Source organism: Haliotis cracherodii, unplaced genomic scaffold, assembly GCF_022045235.1.
Source record: "Haliotis cracherodii isolate W230 unplaced genomic scaffold, xgHalCrac1.p SCAF_14, whole genome shotgun sequence".
NCBI lineage: Eukaryota > Metazoa > Mollusca > Gastropoda > Lepetellida > Haliotidae > Haliotis > Haliotis cracherodii.
The window spans coordinates 39,773,289-39,798,655 of record NW_027266269.1 but is presented as its reverse complement, the minus strand read 5'-3'; the positions used below and the strand labels follow the sequence as shown (position 1 = coordinate 39,798,655).

Genomic DNA, 25,367 nt, shown 5'->3' with positions numbered 1-25,367 from the left:
ATTATGGGCTACCGATTGCCATTTACAGTGGCATCAGTCATTGTGAGCTACTGCTTACCATTTACAGTGGCATCAGTCATTGTGAGCTACTGCTTACCATTTAAAGTGGCATCAGTCATTGTGAGCTACTGCTTACCATTTACAGTGGCATCAGTCATTGTGAGCTACTGATTACCATTTACAGTGGCATCAGTCATTGTGAGCTACTGATTACCATTTACAGTGGCATCAGTCATTGTGAGCTACTGAACAACATTTACAGTGGCATCAGTCATTGTGAGCTACTGAACAACATTTACAGTGGCATCAGTCATTGTGAGCTACTGATTACCATTTACAGTGGCATCAGTCATTGTGAGCTACTGAACAACATTTACAGTGGCATCAGTCATTGTGAGCTACTGATTACCATTTACAATGGCATCAGTCATTGTGAGCTACTGAACAACATTTACAGTGGCATCAGTTATTGTGAGCTACTGAACAACATTTACAGTGGCATCAGTCATTGTGAGCTACTGATTACCATTTACAGTGGCATCAGTCATTGTGAGCTACTGATTACCATTTACAGTGGCATCAGTCATTGTGAGCTACTGAACAACATTTACAGTGGCATCAGTCATTGTGAGCTACTGATTACCATTTACAGTGGCATCAGTCATTGTGAGCTACTGAACAACATTTACTGTGGCATGAGTCATTGTAAGCTACTGATTACCATTTACAGTGGCATCAGTCATTGTGAGCTACTTATAACCATATACAGTGACGTCAGCCATTGTGAGCTACTAATTACCATATACAGTGACGTCAGCCATTGTGAGCTACTAATTACCATATACAGTGACGTCAGCCATTGTGAGCTACTGAACAACATTTACAGTGGCATCAGTCATTGTGAGCTACTTATAACCATATACAGTGACGTCAGCCATTGTGAGCTACTAATTACCATATACAGTGACGTCAGTCATTGTGAGCTACTGATTAATATCTACAGTGACGTCAGTCATTGTGAGCTACTGATTACCATATACAGTGACGTCAGTCATTGTGAGCTACTGATTACCATATACAGTGACGTCAGGCCTTGTGACCAACTGATTATCATTTACAGTAATTCCAGGCAGTGTGACCAAATGATTGCCATTTACAATTATTCCAGGCAGTGTGATCAACTGATTATCATTTTCTGTAATATCAGGCAGTATGATCAACTGATTATCATTTACAGTCATTCTAGGCAGTGTGATCAACTGATTATCATTTACAGTCATTCAAGGCAGTGTGAGCAACTGATTATCATTTACAGTCATTCCAGGCAGTGGGACTAGCTGATTATCATTTTCTGTAATATCAGGCAGTGTGATCAACTGATTATCATTTACAATCATTCCAGGCAGTGTGATCAACTGATTATCATTTACAATCATTCCAGGCAGTGAGACAGCTGATCACCATTTACACCAGACATTGTATAGTCAACCCAAGCCACCAGCTTGAGATACATCTGTTTCACAAACCAGTCTCAGCCGTGGTCAACAGCTTAAAACGGTATTAGCTAAAGGTTGTTTTATGCAAATGGGACTTGAAACCTACCTCCGGGTCTCTGAACTCCTGGTTACAGTAGAGATACCTACATCTGGGTCTCTGAACTCCTGGTTACAGCGGAGACACCTACCTCCGGGTCACTGAACTCCTGGTTACAGCGGAGACACCTACCTCCGGGTCACTGAACTCCTGGTTACAGCGGAGATCCCTACCTCCGGGTCTCTGAACTCCTGGTTACAGCAAAGACACCTACCTCCGGGTCTCTGAACTACTGGTTACAGCAAAGACACCTACTGCAGGGTCTCTGAACTCCTGATTACACCGGGGACACCTACCTCTGGGTCTCTGAACTACTGGTTACAGCAAAGACACCTACCTCGGGGTCTCTGAACTCCTGGTTACAGCAAAGACACCTACCTCGGGGTCTCTGAACTCCTGGTTACAGCAAAGACACCTACCTCCGGGTCTCTGAACTCCTGGTTACAGCGGAGACACCTACCTCCGGGTCTCTGAACTCCTGGTTACAGCAAAGACACCTACCTCCGGGTCTCTGAACTACTGGTTACAGCAAAGACACCTACCTCTGGGTCTCTGAACTCCTGATTACACCGGAGACACCTAGCTCCGGGTCTCTGAACTCCTGGTTACAGCGGAAATACCTACCTCTGGGTCTCTGAACTCCTGGTTACAGCGGAGACACCTACTTCCGGGTCTCTGAACTCCTGGTTACAGCGGAGATACCTACTTCCGGGTCTCTGAACTCCTGGTTACAGCGGAGATACCTACCTCCGGGTTTCTGAACTCCTCGTTACACCGGAGACACCTACCTCCGGGTCTCTGAACTCCTGGTTACAGTGGAGACACCTACCTCCGGGTCTCTGAACTCCTGGCTACACCAGAGATACCTACCTCCGGGTCTCTGAATTCCTGGTTACAGCGGAGACACCTACCTCTGGGTCTCTAGACTCCTGGTTACAGCAAAGACACCTACTTCCGGGTCTCTAGACTGCTGGTTACAGCGGAGACACCTACCTCCGGGTCTCTGAACTCCTGGTTACAGTAGAGATACCTACATCTGGGTCTCTGAACTCCTGGTTACAGCGGAGACCCCTACCTCCGGGTCTCTGAACTCCTGGTTACAGCAAAGACACCTACCTCCGGGTCTCTGATCTACTGGTTACAGCAAAGACACCTACCTCGGGGTCCCTGAACTCCTGGTTACACCGGAGACACCTACCTCCGGGTCTCTGAACTCCTGGTTACAGCGGAGATACCTACCTCTGGGTCTCTGAACTCCTGGTTACAGCGGAGACACCTACTTCCGGGTCTCTGAACTCCTGGCTACACCAGAGATACCTACCTCCGGGTCTCTGAACTCCTGGTTACAGCGGAGACACCTACCTCTGGGTCTCTAGACTCCTGGTTACAGCAAAGACACCTACTTCCGGGTCTCTAGACTCCTGGTTACAGCGGAGACACCTACCTCCGGGTCTCTGAACTCCTGGTTACAGCGGAGACACCTACCTCCGGGTTTCTGCTGAACTCCTGGTTACAGCAAAGACACCTACCTCCGGGTCTCTGAACTCCTCGCTACAGCAAAGACACCTACCTCCGGGTCTCTCAACTCCTCGTTACAGCAAAGACACCTACCTCCGGGTCTCTGTACTCCTGGTTACAGTAGAGACACCGACCTCCGGGTCTCTGAACTCCTGGTTACAGTGGAGACACCTACCTCCAGGTCTCTGAATTCCTGGTTACATCGGAGACACCTACCTCCGGGTCTCTGAACTCCTGGTTACAGTGGAGACACCTACCTCCGGGTCTCTGAATTCCTGCTTACAGCGGAGAAACCTTCCTCCGGATCTCTGAATTCCTGGTTACATCGGAGACACCTACCTCCGGGTCTCTGAACTCCTGGTTACAGCGGAGAAACCTTCCTCCGGGTCTCTGAACTCCTGGTTACAATGGAGACACCTACCTCCAGGTCTCTGAACTCCTGGTTACAGCGGAGACACCTACCTCCGGGTCTCTGAACTCCTGGTTACAGCGGAGACACCTACCTCCGGGTCTCTAAACTCCTGGTTACAGCGGAGACACCTGCTGATTGGGCCGGGGAGGCAGCAGAAGAGTCGGTCGAAGAAAGGTACCAGATACTTTATGTCCACATCACCCAGTCGATTCATACCTGCGAGTACAGCGGAAAAGGATATTTAATCTACGGTATGGTGTGAACAAGATGTCAAATATCTTGAAAAATAAATACGATAACTTACCCGTGATTGCGCTCACAATGAGACCAACCACTATCACTGTCGCTGCTCCAATAGCCGGGTACCACAAATATGACACGGTGTAGAGGGCCGAGACACCCGTACTGAAACATGATAAAGTAGAGATGAGGAAGATTGGACACTGTGTACAGGGCGGAGATACCAGTACTGAAACATGATAGAGTAGAGATGAGGTAGAGAGGACACTGTACAGGGCGGAGACACCAGTACTGAAACATGATAGAGTAGAGATGACGTAGAGAGGAAACTGTGTATAGGACGGAGACACCAGTACTGAAGCATGATAGAGTAGAGATGAGTTAGAGAGGACACTGTGTACAGGGCGGAGACACCAGTACTGAAACATGATAGAGTAGAGATGAGGTAGAGAGGACACTGTGTACATGGCGGAGACACCAGTACTGAAACATGATAGAGTAGAGATGAGGTAGAGAGGACACTGTGTACAAGGCGGAGACACCAGTACTGAAACATGATAGAGTAGAGATGAGTTAGAGAGGACACTGTGTACAGGGCGGAGACGCCAGTACTGAAACATGATAGAGTAGAGATGAGGTAAAGAGGACACTGTGTACAGGGCGGAGACGCCAGTACTGAAGCATGATAGAGTAGAGATGAGTTAGAGAGGACACTGTGTATAGGACGGATATACCAGTACGGAAAGATTATAAACGAGAGATGAGGAAGATTGGACACTGTGTACAGGGCGGAGACACCAGTACTGAAACATGACAGAGTAGAGATGAGGTAGAGAGGACACTGTGTAGAAGGCGGAGATACGACTACTGAAACAGGATAGAGTAGAGATGAGGTAGAGAGGACACTGTGTAGAGGGCGGAGACACCAGTCTTAATATATAATGCCAGCGCTAGAGCACAATCAGTCTCCATTATCAGCCGTGCAACATTCCTTCGGTAGTAAAGGGTTCAATAGTGATGGAAATGATATGAATACATCACTGAATATGTGTGATGACATCAGGTGTTCGCAAAGAGGGTACCGCACCCGCCATTCACACCGTATGTATCAAAAGGTTTGTCCGCACAGCAAGTACTCCCGCCACAGGTGAACGGTCTGGAAACAATCGGGCTGTCATCTAGATACCGTATTCAATAAATCAGTTTTGTTGCATTACATACCATTGATTGGACTTAGAGCACAAAGGTACCTACATGTATCTAGATATAGGTGAAATTTTGAATATCGTTATTTAATTGCAATTAATGGTAAGTGCCATTCAATCTTACTTTCTGAAAGGTGTAGGTCGGCAGTTGTATGTGAAATCTTCTAGGAATACAATCTGTTCTCCATCAATTGAGTATCTTTCGTTACCATTTCACAGTCGTGCGTCCTGGATGGTGTGACTTTCTAGTTTGTTATTCATTCAGCAGCAGCAGAACAAACCTCGAAGCTGAAATTTCTTCAGCTTCGACCACCTACATTGACTTTTAGGCCAGTCATTTCATGAAACATAACTAAAACGCCATACTTCGCGCGCACACAACACTCACTATTCGACGGGTCCAGTTGTCATGATGGAGGACATTGTTGTTGTCATGGAGTCGGTAGTGTTGGGGACACTGCAGTTGTATGTTGGGTAGTCAAGGCCAGTTGGAGCTCCCACAACCGTGTAGGCTCCTATGCTGATCCACAAGGGAAACGCCAACCCTAGAATACCGCCGACCACTGCTCCCTAAAAGACATATGATCTCATACTCGCTATTTCACTTTGAGTGAGTGAGTGAGTGAGTTTACGCCACTCTAAGCAATATTCTGCATTATCAATGCGGGGGTAACTAGAAAAGGTTTCTACGCAATGTATCCGTGTGGGGAATCGAGCCATGGTATTCGGCGTGAAAAAAATCTAAGATTCTCCTCCACTCCAGTTGTTAAAAGAAAGGTACAGCTGAATATATATATATATATATATATATATATATATATATATATATATATATATATATACAAAAACATTATATATTAGGGACCTGGACCATGAAGTAAGAAAAGCAAAACAACAAACTTTTATATTCATAAACTTTTTTTTGAAATTATAACCCCTTATGCACTGAAATTAAAGGACTATTTCTTTAGAAGAAAGGAGAAATCACACCTAAAATCTACTTGCATTTTGACACGTCAAATACCAGCGTGAAGTGAAACATACATTATCGGTGTCCTCTATATCTGACTGAACTTACAATCCAGTTGGCCCACGGGAAGAAGGCGCCGAGAGCAAACATCCCCAGCAGAGGCCCCGAGGCAGCCCCAGTGAAGCTCAACGATGCCTTAGTGATAACACAGAACAAAGGTGTCATCTCAATACTCGATCAACATGTTTTGAAAAATTCATCAGCTTAAACTTTGTCTGCAATATCAGCTATTTGAAAGCATTTCAAACGTTTTTTGCTGATTCAATATGCTTACTCTTTTATTTGTTGATATTGAGTTCATTTAGATCCAGTAACGCTGTTTAATAAAAACGCTCCAACACGCACCTGTAAAACGGTTCCTCCTAAATTCATTGCCATAAAAGACATCCCGATACCAGCGCCACCGAAAAACAAAACTGCAAAGTGAAAGTATTGTTCAGTATAGTTGTAATAATGAAGTACCCTAACTTTGACATGATAAATCAGTGACGCGAACCAATCCGTGAAGGACAATCTGGATGCCATAGATCTTTTCTAACAGGGCACCAGAGATTTTTTGAGAGGCATTAAGAAGTTGGAGTGCTTAGTAGGAATAAGATATATGGATGAACAACTTCTTTATTACAATTAGGAGCGACGTTTCGGTGTAGGTTCTAACACCGTTATCAAGGAAATGCTCCAACTTCATAATGCCTCTTAAAAAATGTTTAGCTGCCCATCTTGCACATGAAAGCATAAGCCGAAAATATTCCATTGAACAGTCTAACACTCCGGACCAAGACCTGTGCAAATAATCCTAAAAGATAAGTGGGTAAAATTACAGACTGTTAGAACAATAAGGTGCAAGTAAAACTGTTTGGACCTCCTTTGCAGAGAATATTTTTTGTATGTATTGAGGCTAAGGCGTCAAACAAAGTAAACCCACCCGGCTCCTCATCGCCATGCTTTGTTTACAGGTATATTTCCTAAATTCAGACTGAAAGCTAAAAGCTGATGCGGAGGAGTAGCCTTTTGGTGAAAGCGTTCGCTCGTCCCGCTGAAGACCTGGGTTCGATTCCCCAAATGGGTACAATGTGTAAAGCCTATTTCTGGGGTCCCCCGCCGTGATATTGTTGGAATATTGCAAAAAGCGGCCGAAAACCAGACCCACTCACTCACCAAAAAATAGGAACCTAACTAATACCATTTCATTCAATATTTTCGCGAACACCAATGAGTTCGCCTTTAATGAACTTCCCGTGGGGCCTTCTTTGCTTTCATTATACATCAAACCAGCTGGCAGCATAATAAAGTAGCATGGACTCAGTTTCCACGGATATGATAATGACAATCTGTTATAGCTTTGAATCAAGCCAGTCAAAGTACAACATCGCAAGCTCAATCGTGAGGGATGCACCCACAATGCCCGTTGGGCATATTAGCTAAATCTGAAAGCCGACAAGAGGGGATCCCTCATCCTTGGTACTCGTGAAGCTTGTGAAGCTTCCATCTACATCCGTTGAAGTCAGCGGGTTCATATTCAGCGTGTAATTATTCAGTTCGGAATCCGTAGATATTTAGACAAGGCGAGCACAAAACTGGTCATTCACAGTTACGTGTCACGAGTACTGCAATGCTCTGTGGAATAACACTGCCACATGTAACGCGTGCAGACCACTGCTGCAAGCATAAACACCAGAACCAACATAAGTGATAACATTTTTGGATTCTTGTTGACTTTCCGTCAAACAGTGCATACAGTTCAAACTCAAACATATTCTTGGTCGTGTGAAAGTTCGAGTATGACAAAGACCGTAACAAAAGGATCGAGCCACTCCATCATATCGCTTAGGATATGATGGAATGCAAAAGCTGGGTATCCACTGACAATATGTTGGACAGTCTCATTAAATTCATTGCATGTTCTACATTACATTTTGATGCAAAATCACAAATTTGCGGTTTCCAGTGGGAAGTGACTGGTCTTGAGCAGCAAACAGAAAGCCTTCTGCTTCACGTTTCATGCCACCTGACTTCATCCAAGCGAAGGACTCTGCAAGATTGCTGACCTTCTCAACACACTGCACATAAACGTGATGCAGTGGTCGTTCAGAAAGCCTCTCCTTGAAAAACTGAGTCTGGGCCGACTTGATATGGCACTTCGCTTGGTTGAAACGTTTCAGGCCACCTGACTTCATCCAAGCGAAGGACTCTGCAAGATTGCTGACCTTCTCAACACACTGCACATAAACGTGATGCAGTGGTCGTTCAGAAAGCCTCTCCTTGAAAAACTGGGTCTGGGCCGACTTGATATGGCACTTCGCTTGCTTGAAACGTTTCAGGCCACCTGACTTCATCCAAGCGAAGGACTCTGCAAGATTGCTGACCTTCTCAACACACTGCACATAAACGTGATGCAGTGGTCGTTCAGAAAGCCTCTCCTTGAAAAACTGAGTCCGGGCCGACTTGATATGGCACTTCGCTTGGTTGAAACGTTTCAGGCCACCTGACTTCATCCAAGCGAAGGACTCTGCAAGATTGCTGACCTTCTCAACACACTGCACATAAACGTGATGCAGTGGTCGTTCAGAAAGCCTCTTCTTGAAAAACTGAGTCTGGGCCGACTTGATATGGCACTTCGCTTGCTTGAAACGTTTCAGGCCACCTGACTTCATCCAAGCGAAGGACTCTGCAAGATTGCTGACCTTCTCAACACACTGCACATAAACGTGATGCAGTGGTCGTTCAGAAAGCCTCTCCTTGAAAAACTGAGTCTGGGCCGACTTGATATGGCACTTCGCTTGGTTGAAACGTTTCAGGCCACCTGACTTCATCCGCGGATGACACTCATTTCCGTTCGGTCCAGCAGTACAGAACCATTGAGATTGTGTACCACGTTCTTGGCTCGTTTTAGAAAACTGCGGAATTCCTTATTTTCATCACGAGTCTTGACATGCTTCACAAGAGAATCATCATACAAATAAATGTGTGCAAAAGTGCACGGAACAATTCTATCAAGAAGAGCCCCAACATTAATCAAACCATGCCCTCCCATTATGACTGGTAAAAATAAGCGATTGTGGGAAGAGCGAGGGTGGCTGGATCTATTGTGTGACATGAAGCTTCGTGTGAGGGTGTCAAGTTCTTGTTACGCCCAATCAACAGCACCAAAGGAATGTGAAAGGACGGGTACAACATAAGCAGTTGTGGCTTTAATTTTATTATGAGCGTTCAGCTCTGAACTTCAGCTTTTCTTAAGCCTACATTTGTACTCTGCCCGAAGGGTTTCCTTGCTATGGGCATTCTGGAGTTTGTCCCTAATCGACATCCCTAAGTACGTATAGGTCTGACCTTCCACGAGATGGTCAATAACTCCTCCCCCGAGTAAACTGACTGATCCTCGCTCTTCTACCTTGCCACAATTCAGATGAATAATGTTGCATTTGTCGAGTCCAAAGGACATGCCAATGTCATTAGTAAAGGACCCGACAAGGAAAATCTGTTTTTTAGTGGATCCTCCATTGGCAATAAGGTCATCCATGTAAAGGAGGTTAGGAAGGAATGTTGGGGATCTGTTCTGAGGAGGTAATTATTATTATTATTATTATTATTATTATTATTATTATTATTATTATTATTATTAATTATACAGGTAATCTAGCTCTACATTGAAACCACAGGCTACTCATTTCATTCCACTGGAATACAATGCGCCGAGTGTTAGGCAGAGGCTGTTCTCTTTTCTTTCCTACATAAGTGGATTTGGATCTGTAGAACTCGTACCTCTATTGTAATGAAAATGAATAACTTAGAAAAGCTAACCCAACAATTTTGTAACGAGTGTTTTCTGTCCCTCGGTCAGTCTTTCCCCGAGGACTGGCTTCAGGAAGTCCTCCCAGCACACAGCAGCCAGTGCGTTCAGACAGGAGGACATCGTGCTGTAAGAAGTTACAAGATTGTCGATTAAAATATGGTGATGTTCGTGGTAAGGCTATGTGAGACGACAAAGACGGATAACGTTAAGAAGTCCTCACCTGTTGCTAGGCCCACCTACATGGTATTATCTCACATAATCAATCCAAGTCAACTGTTTCTACCTGAATGCTCCACTATATTCAACTGTTTCTACCAGAATGCTCCACTATACTAAATATTTCCTACCTGAGTGCTCCACTATATTGAACAGTTCCTACCTGATTGCTCCACTATACTGAGGATCTCCTACCTGATTGCTCCACTATACTGAGGACTTCCTGCCTGTGTGCTCCACTTAACAGAACAGTTCCTACCTGAGTGATCCGCTATACTGAACAGTTCCTACCTGAGTGCTTCACTATACTGAAGACCTCCTAACTGAGTGTTCCACTTTACTGAACAGTTTCTACCCGAGTACTCCACGTTACTGACGACTTCCTACCTGAGTGCTCCAATTAACTGAAGACTTCCTACCAGAGTGCTCCACTATACTGAAGACTTCCTACCAGAGTGCTCCACTATACTGAAGACTTCCTACCAGAGTGCTCCACTATACTGAAGACCTCCTACCTGAGTGCTCCACTATACTGAAGACTTCCTACCTGAGTGATCCACTATACTGAAGACTTCCTACCTGAGTGTTCCACTATACTGAAGACTTCCTACCTGAGTGTTCCACTATACTTGAAGACTTCCTACCTGAGTGTTCCACTATACTGAAGACTTCCTACCTGAGTGTTCCACTATACTGAAGACTTCCTACCTGAGTGCTCCACTATACTGAAGACTTCCTACCTGAGTGTTCAACAAATCAGAAAAGTTCCTACCTGAGTGCTCCACTAAAGAGACATGAGATGAACAATCCTGGGAGACCTGGATATCCGAGCACCTCCATCACGAAGTAGGGTATCAGCTGGAAAGGTAAGTGTGAATGAGTGAATGAGTGAGCATGGTATTACAGCGCTGCTTACAATGCATCCAAAGACGACGGCTGACACCAAACAGTTTTAACAAGTTGAAAATCTAACACTGACTGCTACTTTGTTTTCAGACAGATAAATCATATCTAAGCCTTCCCATTCAGTAGTTATTATTCATTCTATCAGTTCTTACTTGGTTCGAGTTACTGACGTATTTTGCAGACAGTGGATCACATCCTTTTTTAGCGTAATAGGCGAAGATAATGATTCCGGCAAGACACACGATGGTCAGTAGAATGATAACGCCAATGACATTCAGCATCACCGACCTGCAATAAAAGGTTTTCAATTAGCGGTCGAAAATAATACCTCATCGGACAGACATTAAATAACAAAACATATTATGAATGCCAAACATAAAATGTGTCTATCGTTTTATCGGATAAATATTCATCAGTCTTGGATTGGGAAGAATATGATACTACCCAAAGTCCTGTCCACAACCAACAACAACTGGCCTCCAAGGAATCTACTCGAGACCATTGACATCGGGAGATACGAGCCAGCCATTTACCGTGACCAGCGGACACATCTGTCTTGTGCGTGGATGTCCATTTCTTATTACTTACTTACTTACTTACTTACTTTGGAGAATTAACGTGCGCTTTCCGACTGATGCGTATTTCGCAAATGGGGCCGGCCAGGTCATTTAATGTGTTTCCGAAAGGGGCGAAAGTGGTCTGGGCAACCCAAGAGGGGGCTTTAGGGGTTGCTTATATATAATTTGGGAATTTTGAGATTTGGAATAGATGCCCATGGGGTTGGGGAGGAGAACTAATTTCTTATTACCTATCAGTGCTAATTAAACTCCTGGCCTCCATTTGTCCATTGCTAATCACCAACCAGGGCTAGTTAACAGTTGGCTTTCCACCTTCCACCAGTTGGCTTTCCACCAGCATAACTACTGTAAATAGTCGGGGCAAAAAAATATGTTCGTTATATCCGTCAGTTCGTTATAAGCGTGTTCGTTATAACCGTAGTTTACTGTATGTAGGCTTTAAACATAGTAGCATCAGCTACTCCCCTTGTGTGTACATTACAGGCTTCTCCACTCCAGTATAACTACATCTGATGTCTACTCTACTGTATAAACACTTCCTCCTACGTGTATGTATACTTGTCAACCATACTCTGTACATCACTTGCTTGATGACGGTGTTAGAACCTACACCGAAACGTCGCTCTTAATTGTAATAAAGAAGTTGTTCATCCATAAATTCTTATCCTTACTTAGTACTCCAACTTCTAAATGCCTATCAAAGAAGTTAGCATTCATTCACCTGATGAAGACGTAAGTAAATACTACGAAATGTTGTGTTCCCCGTAAAAAAGAATTTGATATCCATAAATTGTCTCTTGAATATGAAAACAGTCAACACTTCTCACAAGGCACAGCGGGCTGGTCTCACAGTGTTATCAATGATCGCACTATCATGAATGCTGTTTTGTTCAATTTGGTCAATGAATTTGTTTGGTCAGTCAGAGGTTTCCAAAAACAATAACGACCTCTGATTGCACGAACAATTCATTTGACGATGCATCACCGTAGAGATTTTACACAAACTGCAAATCTCTCTGAAATAGGTCTGTAAGCCCTTTCAAATTTATTGGAACTAACGAAACGAGGGGATGTTCCTTCACCATTTAATGAACAGTAAATTACGTCCATAACGAACACGCTTATAACGAACTGACGGATATAACGAACTTATTTTTAGTCCCGGCTATCTGTTGCATATATGCTGTATGTATGCTTATAACGAACTACGGTTATTACGGACTAAAATGAGTGGTCCCCTCGAGTTCGTTATAACCGTAGTTTACTGTAGTTGGCAATATGATTTGGGAGTAAACATCATAGAAATCGATTGGACTTGGAGGAGCCACGCCCAGTGTTTTTTTACACACAATATTTCTTGTCAGAAAGTCCAGTGAATGATTTCATCATTTTATCCCAGCTTTTCCATACAGTCCTTACAGTTTGGCCTTCTGGAGTGTTGGCAGTGCACAGTAGCGCTGGACACTGGCCTGGTTGACGCCGTAAGTCGCCGTCCAGCCTATCATCCCACCAATGACCAGTGACCAGAAGGAATGGCGGACAGTGGGATCTGGATCAAAGCTGAAACGTAAAACACACACATGCATGTCAGAATGAGTGTACATGTTTCAGTTTTCTAAAGTTAATGTAGACGAAAGGGACTTAGCGATGCAGATCTCAAATTAATACCACTTTGGTGAATCCAACAAGCACGGTTACTGAGAGGACACGTGAATCAGGGCGATTCTGGGATTCGAACCACAACGCGGAACCTCACAGGACTCACGTGAGTTATTGCACCTTATATTCTATTCGCATGCACCTGGTAGCATACCTATGCACATACTGATACATGACTCATTTCCCACGCGTATATTGTGTTCGGAATGGTTCTAATATATATGTAACTACATTTCTCTATGCATATAAAGGTGGCCTTGTTCTGGGGGCCTTTAGCTTGTGACGTCACATGTGACCAAGGTCGGCTATTTTGTTAGTAGATAATGCTAATACGATAGACGTATGGGCTACACGACAATCAACGTTTTGCTCATTTATGCTAGCGTTATTTGTGGAGCGTAAGCATGTACACATTCTATTAACAATGGGATCAATCGTGGCTTTTTCAAATTGTCAGATGAGGAAACTGGTGCAGCGAGACTCAATGTCCAGCGACATCAGCGTCAACAATATTAGCATCAGATTATATATTTCCGTGAGCCATCTGAAAGAAATCTTTATCCGGCTAATCATTATGTTTTCTGTATTATTCAGTTTCCATTGGCGCCTTTCCTGTTGCGACGTGACAGCAACTGACGCCATCTTTCCGGGGCAAGGGAGTTAACTGACTCAATGTCCAGTTTCCACCCTCGCCGAACTAGGATGGAATTTCGTGGATCTATATTGTAATAAAATTGGCTGCATCATATCACTCTTGCACTTGGTTAAGAACATGGAAAGACTTCGAAAATATCTGGGGACGCCCAAGTGTCGGTATACCTGCAATCGACCGAAATCATGTTATTTGTGAAACGCATGTTGATTTTGTCATGCGATTTTGATTGGACTATGCACAGACCCGGGAGTCCAGCCAAAATAAAACTCCAGAATTCCAGTCTATGTCGGTTAATTCGGCGGGTGGAAACCGGACTCTCGCCTGAAGCAGTATGAAGGTAAACTCAAAACGTCCACGACAGAAAACAACCAGGAGTCTGCCGAAACAGACTTCACTGGGCGTAAAGGACAAACGGTGATACACATGAATGGATCACTGGTAATTAGCTATGACTCCAGGTGTTTGTGAATGAAACGGACACAACCATGGCACATAAGGTTAAGGTAAAAAAAACTATTGTCGAGCGATTCTGAACTTTCTGTACTGTGCACATTCACTGCTGGGCTTATTTATCTTAGACTATTTCGACCTCCACATATGCGAGCACTTACACGCAAGTTTACGCTGGAGTACGTTATACGTATACATTAAATCTGTTATAAGCCTATCAGCTCATCAAGTGCCTGGACCTCCTCCGTGGTTAGTGATAAAGCGTCCGTCCCGAGAGCGCGTCATACCAAAAGATGTTAAAAGATGGTACTTGTTGTTACCCTGTCTTGCGCTCAGCATTAGGGGGCTTAAACAAGGACTGGTCGGCTCGGAGTCAGTATACTGTGTCTGAGTGGGGTATTCATGTTAAACTGCGGCATGGTATCTCAGCGGGCTAGCACTATAAGTCCGGACTAGCACAAACATCCACACACACACGTCGCTATATAAGTGCAATAATCGTGGACGCGATGTTAAACCCCATTTCATCTCACCTCACCATTAAATGTCGGTGTTTCCTGAATGGCGGGAAAGCCCTTCAAATGTCAGGTGTTTTCCGAATATCGTGAACTACGTGTCGGATTTTGCCTTTTAAACATTCAAAGCATGAAACAATACTTGCAGCAGAATATGTTTCAAATTAATTTTAAGTCAAAAGACTAGAAGAACTGTACCGTTCGCCTTTAACTATATGAACTTGATCGGGGTCAGCCCATATATCTCAAGGGCAGAATGTGATACATACTTAAAGAAATTAATTCGTCCCCATTCTTCGTTAATTCTCCACACTTCTCCCATGCCGCCAACCACGATGGATCCCTGAAATCATGGAATGGAACATTGATTGTAAAGTCAACCAATACACCCATTAATTTGAGTGTTATGAACCAAGTATTTTTAAGTAAAACACAATGTATCCATTGTTCATACATTAAACGCGAGGAACCATGTAGTATAAGGTGAACAAGAGCAACCATTACTTTTACTTTAAAAGTGTCTAACCATTTCGTACACGGTCTACCAATATACCAATTTGTTTCACTTTAGACATGATGGACCATCTTATTTTTAGGTTCACCTATTTACCGATTCGGTTCACTTTAAAATTGATGTCATAAATACTACATTAAATAAAAAATAACGCAACTAGTATAACATTTGAAATGTATACATGCCTTCGAATTATATTTGTTTTAATATGGCTTTATTTGCCGAGAAAGCAGAGGACATTAATTCTGTTTCATGACGGCTACGGTAACTGTAACTATGCATTCTGACACAATTCCCAACGATCATACCTGAATGACTATTGCTAGTAGTCCGGCAAGCATCACCACTGACTGAAACACGTCTGTCCACACAACTGCTTTCATTCCACCCTAAAATAACAAGACATGAAATGTTCTAAATATTATCAACAAAGATATGGCAAGACTGATATAAGTTTTAGGGAAACACTGTTTGGTGTACCTTCTGTGTGGACTGTACCTTTAGCAGAGAGCCCAAACAGAGGACACATCAAAACGTATTACCCGAATAATCATGAGAAGACTGATATTTGTTGTAGGCTTTTCACTAGGGGAATATGGTTTGAAGTACACGGCGAATTTATCACACCGGCATGTTTATCCCCAGGAAGCGCTGCCTATTCGAACCGACCCAGAACGTCTCGGAAAATGTGAAGACTTCCCAACACTGCAGCCTTCTGCATTACCTAGAATGTCAGAAGGGCTGAATTCCTGGTAGCAAACTCGGGTATTCTCCCAGTATCAAACCTAAGGCACCGTCGACAATGGGAAGTCGGTTTATCTATCTCCTTGATTGAATCTTCACTGATGGAAGTTGAGGGACGTCAAGGCCTAGGGTCATCATCAAGACTTGTCCGCCAAGCCTTCAACATAGGTGCCAATGCAATTATTAACAGTGGTATTGCTAGGGCACCCATCCTCATAGACTTGTGACATACGGTCTTCAATGTCTTGGGGAGTACTTTTCTCTAAAGTAAAATACTTGATGATTGTCAAGGGGTAGACATTTCCACCAAACTAGCACAAGACTGTCACACAGTAGGAGAAAGATCTGTTTCTGTGCCAGTACAAGTAACAGTGATATTGTAATAGTGGTTCGCAATCATGCGCTTCGCTTAGGACCGGAAGTGCTAGTTTTAGAACGTTCGTCGGTCGCAACAGCGACATTGGTCCCGTGGGTTCCCACATTGGTTTTCAGCATTGCATGCTATATCAAGTCGAACTTCAGCCATCCATAGTGTAAATGTATCGGTTATATCGTTAAAACGTTTCAGATATATTATGGGTGTAACTTATGCATTATTTTGTGTTTATTCCGTATGTGAAAATTCTAGAGTAATGTGGCATCAGAAACGACGTGTAAATTTTATGATGCGCACTTAAAATCTCCACGTAGTTTATAAATAGACGTTTGCGGTATAGTGAGTGAGTGAGTGAGTTGGGTTTAACGCCGCTTTTAACAGTATTCCAGTTATATCGCGGCGTGTCAGCTTAATGTGGGAGGAAAGCCCGAAGTGATGCAGGTCTCAGACGTTTACCACTTCGGTGAAACCCACGAGCACGGGTATGGTGCTGACAAACCTGGAAACATAATCGGGGCGAACCGGGATTCGAACCCACAATCATAGGTTTCTGGCGTGCCCAAGGGACGCATCTCTGCACAGCGAATCGCGGCGCCTTAGACAACTGGGCCACTCGTGCCCCCTTTGCAGGATAGGGATAAGCTTAAGCCCCTATCTCACATACGCGATTTGAGAAATTGCGAACACGATTCAAGAAAACCATTTAAGACGAGCTGCGACGTCCATACGACCGCGCGCGACCGACAACGACTTAACACGAATGAACACGAATGAGTGCGCAACCCTCATCCGTTCTAACACGATTTAAGGAAAAACGTTAAATCGTGTTCATTCGTGTTCAGATTCGTGAATGTGAGATAGGGGCTTTAATGATTGCTCTGACGCTTCTGTCAGTATGTATGCTATGCAAGGATGACTCGGATTTATATAACGTTACAGTCTACCTCACGGTAGTAAAAGTACCCACGTACATGTGTGTTTTCCTTATTGCATAAGGGATAATTACTTTATTTTGTTTTGTTGTAGTCTTTTACCAAATACATCCTTGAACAATGGCGTGTACAGGCACACTGACGTGCGCAGAGGTAATAAACTTGGAATGTGGGATCTCAATTTTGGCCAATATTTTACAAGATTATGCCTTGGTGTTAGATCGGTAAACTGATGACTGCTAGAACCTAAATCACGTTTGGGTAGACAGTACAGTTTCCATAAGGCATGGGCTTGTAGCGAGAGACTGTCAGGAGATTCTGGTTTGGAGAACGGAGCTCAGTTACAGCAGTATTAGGCGTGAAAAGATCAGAGAGACAGGCAGGACGTGTACCACGAAGACATAAAAAGACGAGACGAAGGCTTTGATCGGTTGCCAGTGGAGATCGTTGAGGACAGGTGTGATATAGGAGGTTTGGGACGATCTACTGGTGATGCTAGCTGCTGTATTTTGGATGTTTTGTAATTTTGAGAGATCTGTTTGACTAATACCAGGTAGAAGAATGTAACAAGCTAGAGTTCCAGTAACCAAGCCGAGACATCACTTGTGTCTGGACAAGGACATCTCCTGCATCAGTCGTAATCAGTGTTCTGATGCCGCCAAAGGCCCGATGATGGTAGTCGCATGTCCTACTAAGCTGACTACCATGACTTCAGTTTTCTCAGCAATGAGCTGCTGCATATTGCTTGTTATACAATTCTTGCTGGATTTAAAGGCGTGATTGACCAATAAAGGCTACATGTAAAGGTGTTTTTTTCCACACATACGGTAAGATAATACGGTAAGATATATATATATATATATATATATATATATATATATATATATATATATATATATATATATATATAGTGTAATCGCATGCAGTCGTAATAATCAAGTGCTGTACTTCGCTTAAGGCGACTCTATGATTCAAACATACGGATCCCGGCACGACAAAGGGACACAACTCAGCGCAATGTGGCACTTAAGACTTACACTCTTCACGTTTCCTAAAAATGATATTTAACTCGTATTATGTTAATTGCCGTATTCACTCCAGAGTGTGTTGTACCCACCAGTGAGGTGTAGAACGTTGACACCAGTCCTACAGTGATGATGGTGGCCCATGTCGGAAACCCAGTCACTGAAATGCATAGAACAAATTCACTCAGTCACCATACGTTGTATAGAGCGGTGTATAGTGGTTAAGTAATGAAACGGACGTTGTATGATAAAGAATCTTTTTCACAGAAGTTCGACAGTCATCATACGTCTTTACCATAGTCTTTTATATTAAAAAGGGACCTTTTGTGGCGAGTTTAGGACAACTGTCTTTGGAAGCTGTAACTGGTGTTACTGTGATGAAGGTGTGTCAATTACAGGAACAATATCGACAAGTTTCATTACTGGTATTCAAGTTGGTAGATCTAGAGACGGCCCCCACGGGGTGTCTCGCACTTTGTAAAATTAAATTAAATTCGAGAAACATCAAAAATGTTCTTGAACAGAATTTGTACATTTCCAGAAGTCTTTTCACACAGTATTCATATGCCCTCAGCCTTCCTACTCGGTTTCGTATTGAAATTCGAGAAACACTAAAGATTTTCCCAAACAGAAAAGGGACGTTTTCAGATAAACTTTTTGTTAAACTTAAAGCAAATAAATATACATACCCGCTTCTAAAGCCGTTGATGGAGCAAACGATGCAACTCCCATGTACAACACCTGGAAGGGAAAGAGTCTTATTGAGGATGTCACAAGAAGGTGATGAGGGATTACACAGAGCTGCTGTTGATTTAAATACCCACTGTGTCTTTGCAAAGGCAGGTTTATTACAATCACGATAGAAATCAAAACAGAAATGTCATCGATCACTTCACTCGCTCACCAACTTCTCTTACTCACTCACTCACTCACTCACTCACTCACTCACTCACTCACTCACTCACCCGACGGTTCACTCACTCACTCACTCACTCACTCACTCACCTGCTGAATTATCATGATACATGTCCCTGTCAGTTTGGCGGCACGGGAGTCAAACCGCTTCTCAAGATACTGAAACATAACAAGGAATATTATTTTGGGGTAAACTCCGAACTGTATATGCGCATGCGTGAAGTTCAATACCGTACATGTGTCTGCTACATGTGTGTCTGCTACATCTGTGTCTCCGTGCTGGTGTCTGTGTCTGCTACATATGTATCTGCTGGTGTCTGTGTCTGCTACATATGTGTCTACTGGTGTCTGTGTCTTACATCTGTCTGCTACATATGTGTTTCCGTGTTGGTGTCTGTGTCTGCTACATATGTGTCTACTGGTGTCTGTGTCTGCTACATATGTGTCTACTGGTGTCTGTGTCTTACATCTGTCTGCTACATATGTGTTTCCGTGTTGGTGTCTGTGTCTGCTACATATGTGTCTACTGGTATCTGTGTCTGCTACATATGTGTCTACTGGTGTCTGTGTCTTACATCTGTCTGCTACATGTGTGTTTCCGTGTTGGTGTCTGTGTCTGCTACATCTGTCTGCTACATGTGTGTCTCCGTGCTGGTGTCTGTCTGCTACATGTGTGTCTCCGTGCTGGTGTCTGTCTGCTACATGTGTGTCTCCGTGCTGGTGTCTGTCTGCTACATGTGTGTCTCCGTGCTGGTGTCTGTGTCTGCTACACGTGTGTCTCCGTGCTGGTGTCTGTGTCTGCTACATCTGTCTGCTACATGTGTGTCTCAGTGCTGGTGTGTGTCTGCTACATGTGTGTCTCCGTGCTGGTGTCTGTCTGCTACATGTGTGTCTCCGTGCTGGTGTCTGTGTCTGCTACATCTGTCTGCTACATGTGTGTCTCCGTGCTGGTGTATGTCTGCTACATGTGTGTCTCCGTGCTGGTGTCTGTGTCTGCTACATATGTGTATTCGTGCTGGTGTCTGTGTCTACTACATATGTGTTCGTGCTGTCTGTGTCTTATATCTGTCTGCTACATATGTGTCTGCTGGTGTCTGTGTCTGCTACATATGTGTCTGCTGGTGTCTGTGTCTGCTACATATGTGTCTGCTGGTGTCTGTGTCTGCTACATATGTGTTTCCGTGTTGGTGTCTGTGTCTGCTACATCTGTCTGCTACATGTGTGTTTCCGTGCTGGTGTCTGTCTGCTACATGTGTGTCTAAGTGCTGGTGTCTGTCTACTACATGTGTGTCTCCGTGCTGGTGTCTGTCTGCTACATGTGTGTCTCCGTGCTGGTGTCTGTGTCTGCTACATATGTGTCTGCTGGTGTCTGTGTCTTATATCTGTCTGCTACATGTGTGTCTCCGTGCTGGTGTCTGTCTGCTACATATGTGTCTGCTGGTGTCTGTGTCTTACATGTGTCTGCTACATCTGTGTCTCCGTGCTGGTGTCTGTGTCTGCTACATATGTGTCTACTGGTGTCTGTGTCTTACATGTGTCTGCTACATGTGTGTCTCCGTGCTGGTGTCTGTGTCTGCTACATGTGTCTGCTACATATGTGTCTCCGTGCTGGTGTCTGTGTCTGCTACATATGTGTCTACTGGTGTCTCTGTCTGCTACATGTGTCTGCTACATGTATGTCTCCGTGTTGGTGTCTGTGTCTGCTACATGTGTCTGCTACATGTGTGTCTCCGTGCTGGTGTCTGTGTCTGTTACATGTGTCTGCTACATGTGTGTCTCTGTGCTGGTGTCTGTGTCTGCTACATGTGTGTCTCCGTGCTCGTGTCTGTGTCATTTACATGTGTCTGCTACATGTGTGTTTCCGTGCTGGTGTCTATGTCTGCTACATGTGTCTGCTACATGTGTGTCTCCGTCCTGGTGTCTGTGTCTGCTACATGTGTGTCTCCGTGCTGGTGTCTGTGTCTGCTACATGTGTCTGCTACATATGTGTTTCCGTGCTGGTGTCTGTGTCTGCTACATATGTGTCTACTGGTGTCTGTGTCTGACATCTGTCTGCTACATATGTGTCTCCGTGCTGGTGTCTGTGTCTGCTACATATGTGTCTACTGGTGTATGTGCCTTACATCTGTCTGATACATATGTGTCTCCGTGCTGGTGTCTGTGTCTGCTACATATGTGTCTCCGTGCTGGTGTCTGTGTCTGCTACATATGTGTCTACTGGTGTCTGTGTCTTACATCTGTCTGCTACATCTGTGTCTCCGTGCTGGTGTCTGTGTCTGCTACATATGTGTCTACTGGTGTCTGTGTCTTACATGTGTCTGCTACATGTGTGTCTCCGTGCTGGTGTCTGTGTCTGCTACATGTGTCTGCTACATATGTGTCTCCGTGCTGGTGTCTGTGTCTGCTACATATGTGTCTACTGGTGTCTCTGTCTGCTACATGTGTCTGCTACATGTATGTCTCCGTGTTGGTGTCTGTGTCTGCTACATCTGTGTCTCCGTGCTGGTGTCTGTGTCTGCTACATATGTGTCTACTGGTGTCTGTGTCTTACATGTGTCTGCTACATGTGTGTCTCCGTGCTGGTGTCTGTGTCTGCTACATGTGTCTGCTACATATGTGTCTCCGTGCTGGTGTCTGTGTCTGCTACATATGTGTCTACTGGTGTCTCTGTCTGCGACATGTGTCTGCTACATGTATGTCTCCGTGTTGGTGTCTGTGTCTGCTACATGTGTCTGCTACATGTGTGTCTCCGTGCTGGTGTCTGTGTCTGTTACATGTGTCTGCTACATGTGTGTCTCTGTGCTGGTGTCTGTGTCTGCTACATGTGTCTGCTACATGTGTGTCTCCGTGCTCGTGTCTGTGTCATTTACATGTGTCTGCTACATGTGTGTTTCCGTGCTGGTGTCTATGTCTGCTACATGTGTCTGCTACATGTGTGTCTCCGTGCTGGTGTCTGTGTCTGCTACATGTGTGTCTCCGTGCTGGTGTCTGTGTCTGCTACATGTGTCTGCTACATATGTGTTTCCGTGCTGGTGTCTGTGTCTGCTACATATGTGTCTACTGGTGTCTGTGTCTGACATGTGTCTGCTACATATGTGTCTCCGTGCTGGTGTCTGTGTCTGCTACATATGTGTCTCCGTGCTGGTGTCTGTGTCTGCTACATATGTGTCTACTGGTGTATGTGCCTTACATCTGTCTGATACATATGTGTCTCCGTGCTGGTGTCTGTGTCTGCTACATATGTGTCTCCGTGCTGGTGTCTGTGTCTGCTACATATGTGTCTACTGGTGTCTGTGTCTTACATCTGTCTGCTTCATGTGTGTTTCCGTGCTGGTGTCTGTGTCTGCTACATGTGTCTGCTACATGTGTGTCTCCGTGCTGGCGTCTGTCTGCTACATGTGTCTGCTACATGTGTGTCTCCGTGCTGGTGTCTGTGTCTGCTACATGTGTCTGCTACATATGTGTTTCCGTGCTGGTGTCTGTGTCTGCTACATATGTGTCTACTGGTGTCTGTGTCTTACATCTGTCTGCTACATATGTGTCTCCGTGCTGGTGTCTGTGTCTGCTACATATGTGTCTCCGTGCTGGTGTCTGTGTCTGCTACATATGTGTCTACTGGTGTCTGTGTCTTACATCTCTCTGATACATATGTGTCTCCGTGCTGGTGTCTGTGTCTGCTACATATGTGTCTCCGTGCTGGTGTATGTGTCTGCTACATATGTGTCTACTGGTGTCTGTGTCTTACATCTGTCTGCTACATGTGTGTTTCCGTGCTGGTCTCTGTGTCTGCTACATGTGTCTGCTACATGTGTGTCTCCGTGCTGGTGTCTGTCTGCTACATGTGTGCCAGCAACATGTGTGCAACATATGTGTCTGTAACGTGTGTCTGCTACATGTATCTGTGTGTTCACAGTATGTATCTGCAGGTGTCTGTTGCTGTCCCGGAACATATGTACCTCTGCACGTCGACATGCAGTTGATTTGGCCACTAGACCACTGAAACAAAATATCAGTGTATATATTAACACGCTTTCAAAAAATTGTTTACCTAATATCTCATTGTGAATGCGGTGCCAGCTCAACCAGGGTGTAGAAATGGAAAACACACTCCAGATGAAGTGCAAGTAGGTTCTTGTGCGTGTAGGTCTCGGAAAGTATACTATACTTATATAAATCACTGCGACTGTTTGCGTACTGTCTTGTCATAAATCTTTGCCACACTTCAGAATCACGGAGAGTGGAGTTGGACTAGATATACAACTGTGGGAGTATATCGCGAACTATCCAGGGTATTACCTAGGCAATATAACTGAAAAAAGTGTTTCAGGATATGATTCACAGATAATCATCGACAACCTTGAAATCAATTCGGCATGAACAATGCTCCACGAATACTGGGATAAAGTAAAACGCATCTGGGATTGGAACCCATACCCGGCGAATCATTGCGTGACCACAGCACAGCAAATAGGCCTCAGTCATCACTCATCTGATGTAAGGCACCCTATTCGCTGTGCAATGTTGCGCCTCCTAGACGTAGAAGGTTCTATTTGTCTGTGGTTCGAATCTTATATTCGACCTTGATCTATAACCAACATCCTTGCGCTTGATGATGTCGCGTTAACGACCTACATCGGTTCTGTTTTCCTCCCTGTAGAACCTGATACGCAGTGGCATGCCCACAACACCTTTCAAAGATGTGGAAACATCATCATTCCCTTTACACATGTGTCGTTGTTGCTGTTTGTTGTTTAACGCCGCACTCAGCAATATTCCATCTTTATGACGGCGGTCGGTAAATAATCGATCAGACAATCCAGTGATTGACATCATGAGCATCGATCTAAGCAATTGGGCTCGATGACATTCATCAACCAAGTCAGTGAGACTGACCACCCGATCCAGTGTCGCCTCTTACGACAAGCATAGTCGCCTTTCACGGAGAGCTTGGGTTGCTGAAGACCTTTTCTACCGCGGATTCATATGTGTCACAACAAGACAACTGTCGCCTCCACGGTTAATCGGGGCTGTCGGGTAGCCTAGAGGTTAAAGCGTTCGCTCGCTATGCCGAAGAACCGGGTTCGATACCCCAAATGGGTATTATGTATGGAGCCCATTTCTGGTGTTCCACCGCCGTGATATTGCCGGAATATTGCTTAAGCGGCGTAAAACCATACTCACTCACACAGAGTGATAATCACGTGTGTACTATATCAGTATCGTTGTTCACTTTCAGGGTGCAGATAATTGCATGTAGGACAAACGTCTACTCCTTGACTCGTTCTAGACGAATATTAATGAATATAGAGTTTCCTGCTGACTTATATACTCACCGACAAAAGAAACGCAAATACCATACATGTTAGTTAATATTTGAAGAATTACTCATGTTCAAGAGAGGTTAGATTGGTTTGATGCACGAACCTACTGGTACGTTGTGTTTCCCGACGCTAATGAACGCATCAAGTGGGACGTCATAGATCCATGACTCGAGATGCACCATTTGTCTCGTGCAGGATTAACGTGTAAAGTTTGGAAATCATGTGCAGCATATCGTGATAAGAATAAAGTCACTGTGGTTACACTTGACTGATTATTAGTATTATAATTAACTGGTACACATTGGAAACATATCTACTTAACGTACATTCTTCTTCCTATGTTTCTATGGTGCGCGTTTCTTTTGGCGTCCAGTATATATGTGTGGGTTGTGTTTGGTTTCCTATGACTAAACAGAAACGTATATGAATCATCTCAAATGTGAACTGGACAGACCGGAGCGACCATGCAGAACAGTCCTGCATATGCCAACTACATAACATCGATTCACAAATGTGAAACATTGCATGTTAAAAAGTTCAAGGAACAAAATAAATAGAAATCCCTGCGATAATATCATTATATACTACAACACAGGCGTGATGGACAGTGTTAGTTTGGACACCGTTATTACAGAAACTGTTAGGGACAACGTTCTATCATTGCTAAAACGGACAGTAGTTAAACCGGCACATGCTATTCCGGTCACTTCTTATCCCTGACAGTTGTTAATCCGGAACGTAGCTATATAAGTGCATAATCTTGGACGCGA

General features: G+C 44.2%; 1 protein-coding gene across 2 annotated transcripts in view; it reads right to left on the bottom strand.

Annotated features, from left to right (window-relative positions):
• LOC139460837 (sodium-coupled monocarboxylate transporter 1-like) overlaps window positions 1–25,367 on the bottom strand; it is a 41,745-nt gene that overhangs the window by 2,547 nt on the left and 13,831 nt on the right. For both annotated transcript variants that reach the window (XM_071242312.1, XM_071242313.1), the window contains exons 2-15: window positions 19,367–19,435; window positions 19,051–19,102; window positions 18,454–18,521; window positions 15,593–15,673; window positions 15,040–15,113; window positions 12,911–13,051; window positions 11,066–11,201; window positions 10,780–10,865; window positions 9,800–9,915; window positions 6,344–6,414; window positions 6,047–6,133; window positions 5,357–5,538; window positions 3,828–3,928; window positions 3,615–3,739 (exon numbers count right to left, since the gene is read on the bottom strand). In XM_071242312.1, coding sequence (XP_071098413.1) covers window positions 3,615–3,739; window positions 3,828–3,928; window positions 5,357–5,538; window positions 6,047–6,133; window positions 6,344–6,414; window positions 9,800–9,915; window positions 10,780–10,865; window positions 11,066–11,201; window positions 12,911–13,051; window positions 15,040–15,113; window positions 15,593–15,673; window positions 18,454–18,521; window positions 19,051–19,102; window positions 19,367–19,435 — 1,389 coding nt within the window. The remainder of the gene's footprint in view (window positions 1–3,614; window positions 3,740–3,827; window positions 3,929–5,356; window positions 5,539–6,046; window positions 6,134–6,343; window positions 6,415–9,799; window positions 9,916–10,779; window positions 10,866–11,065; window positions 11,202–12,910; window positions 13,052–15,039; window positions 15,114–15,592; window positions 15,674–18,453; window positions 18,522–19,050; window positions 19,103–19,366; window positions 19,436–25,367) is intronic.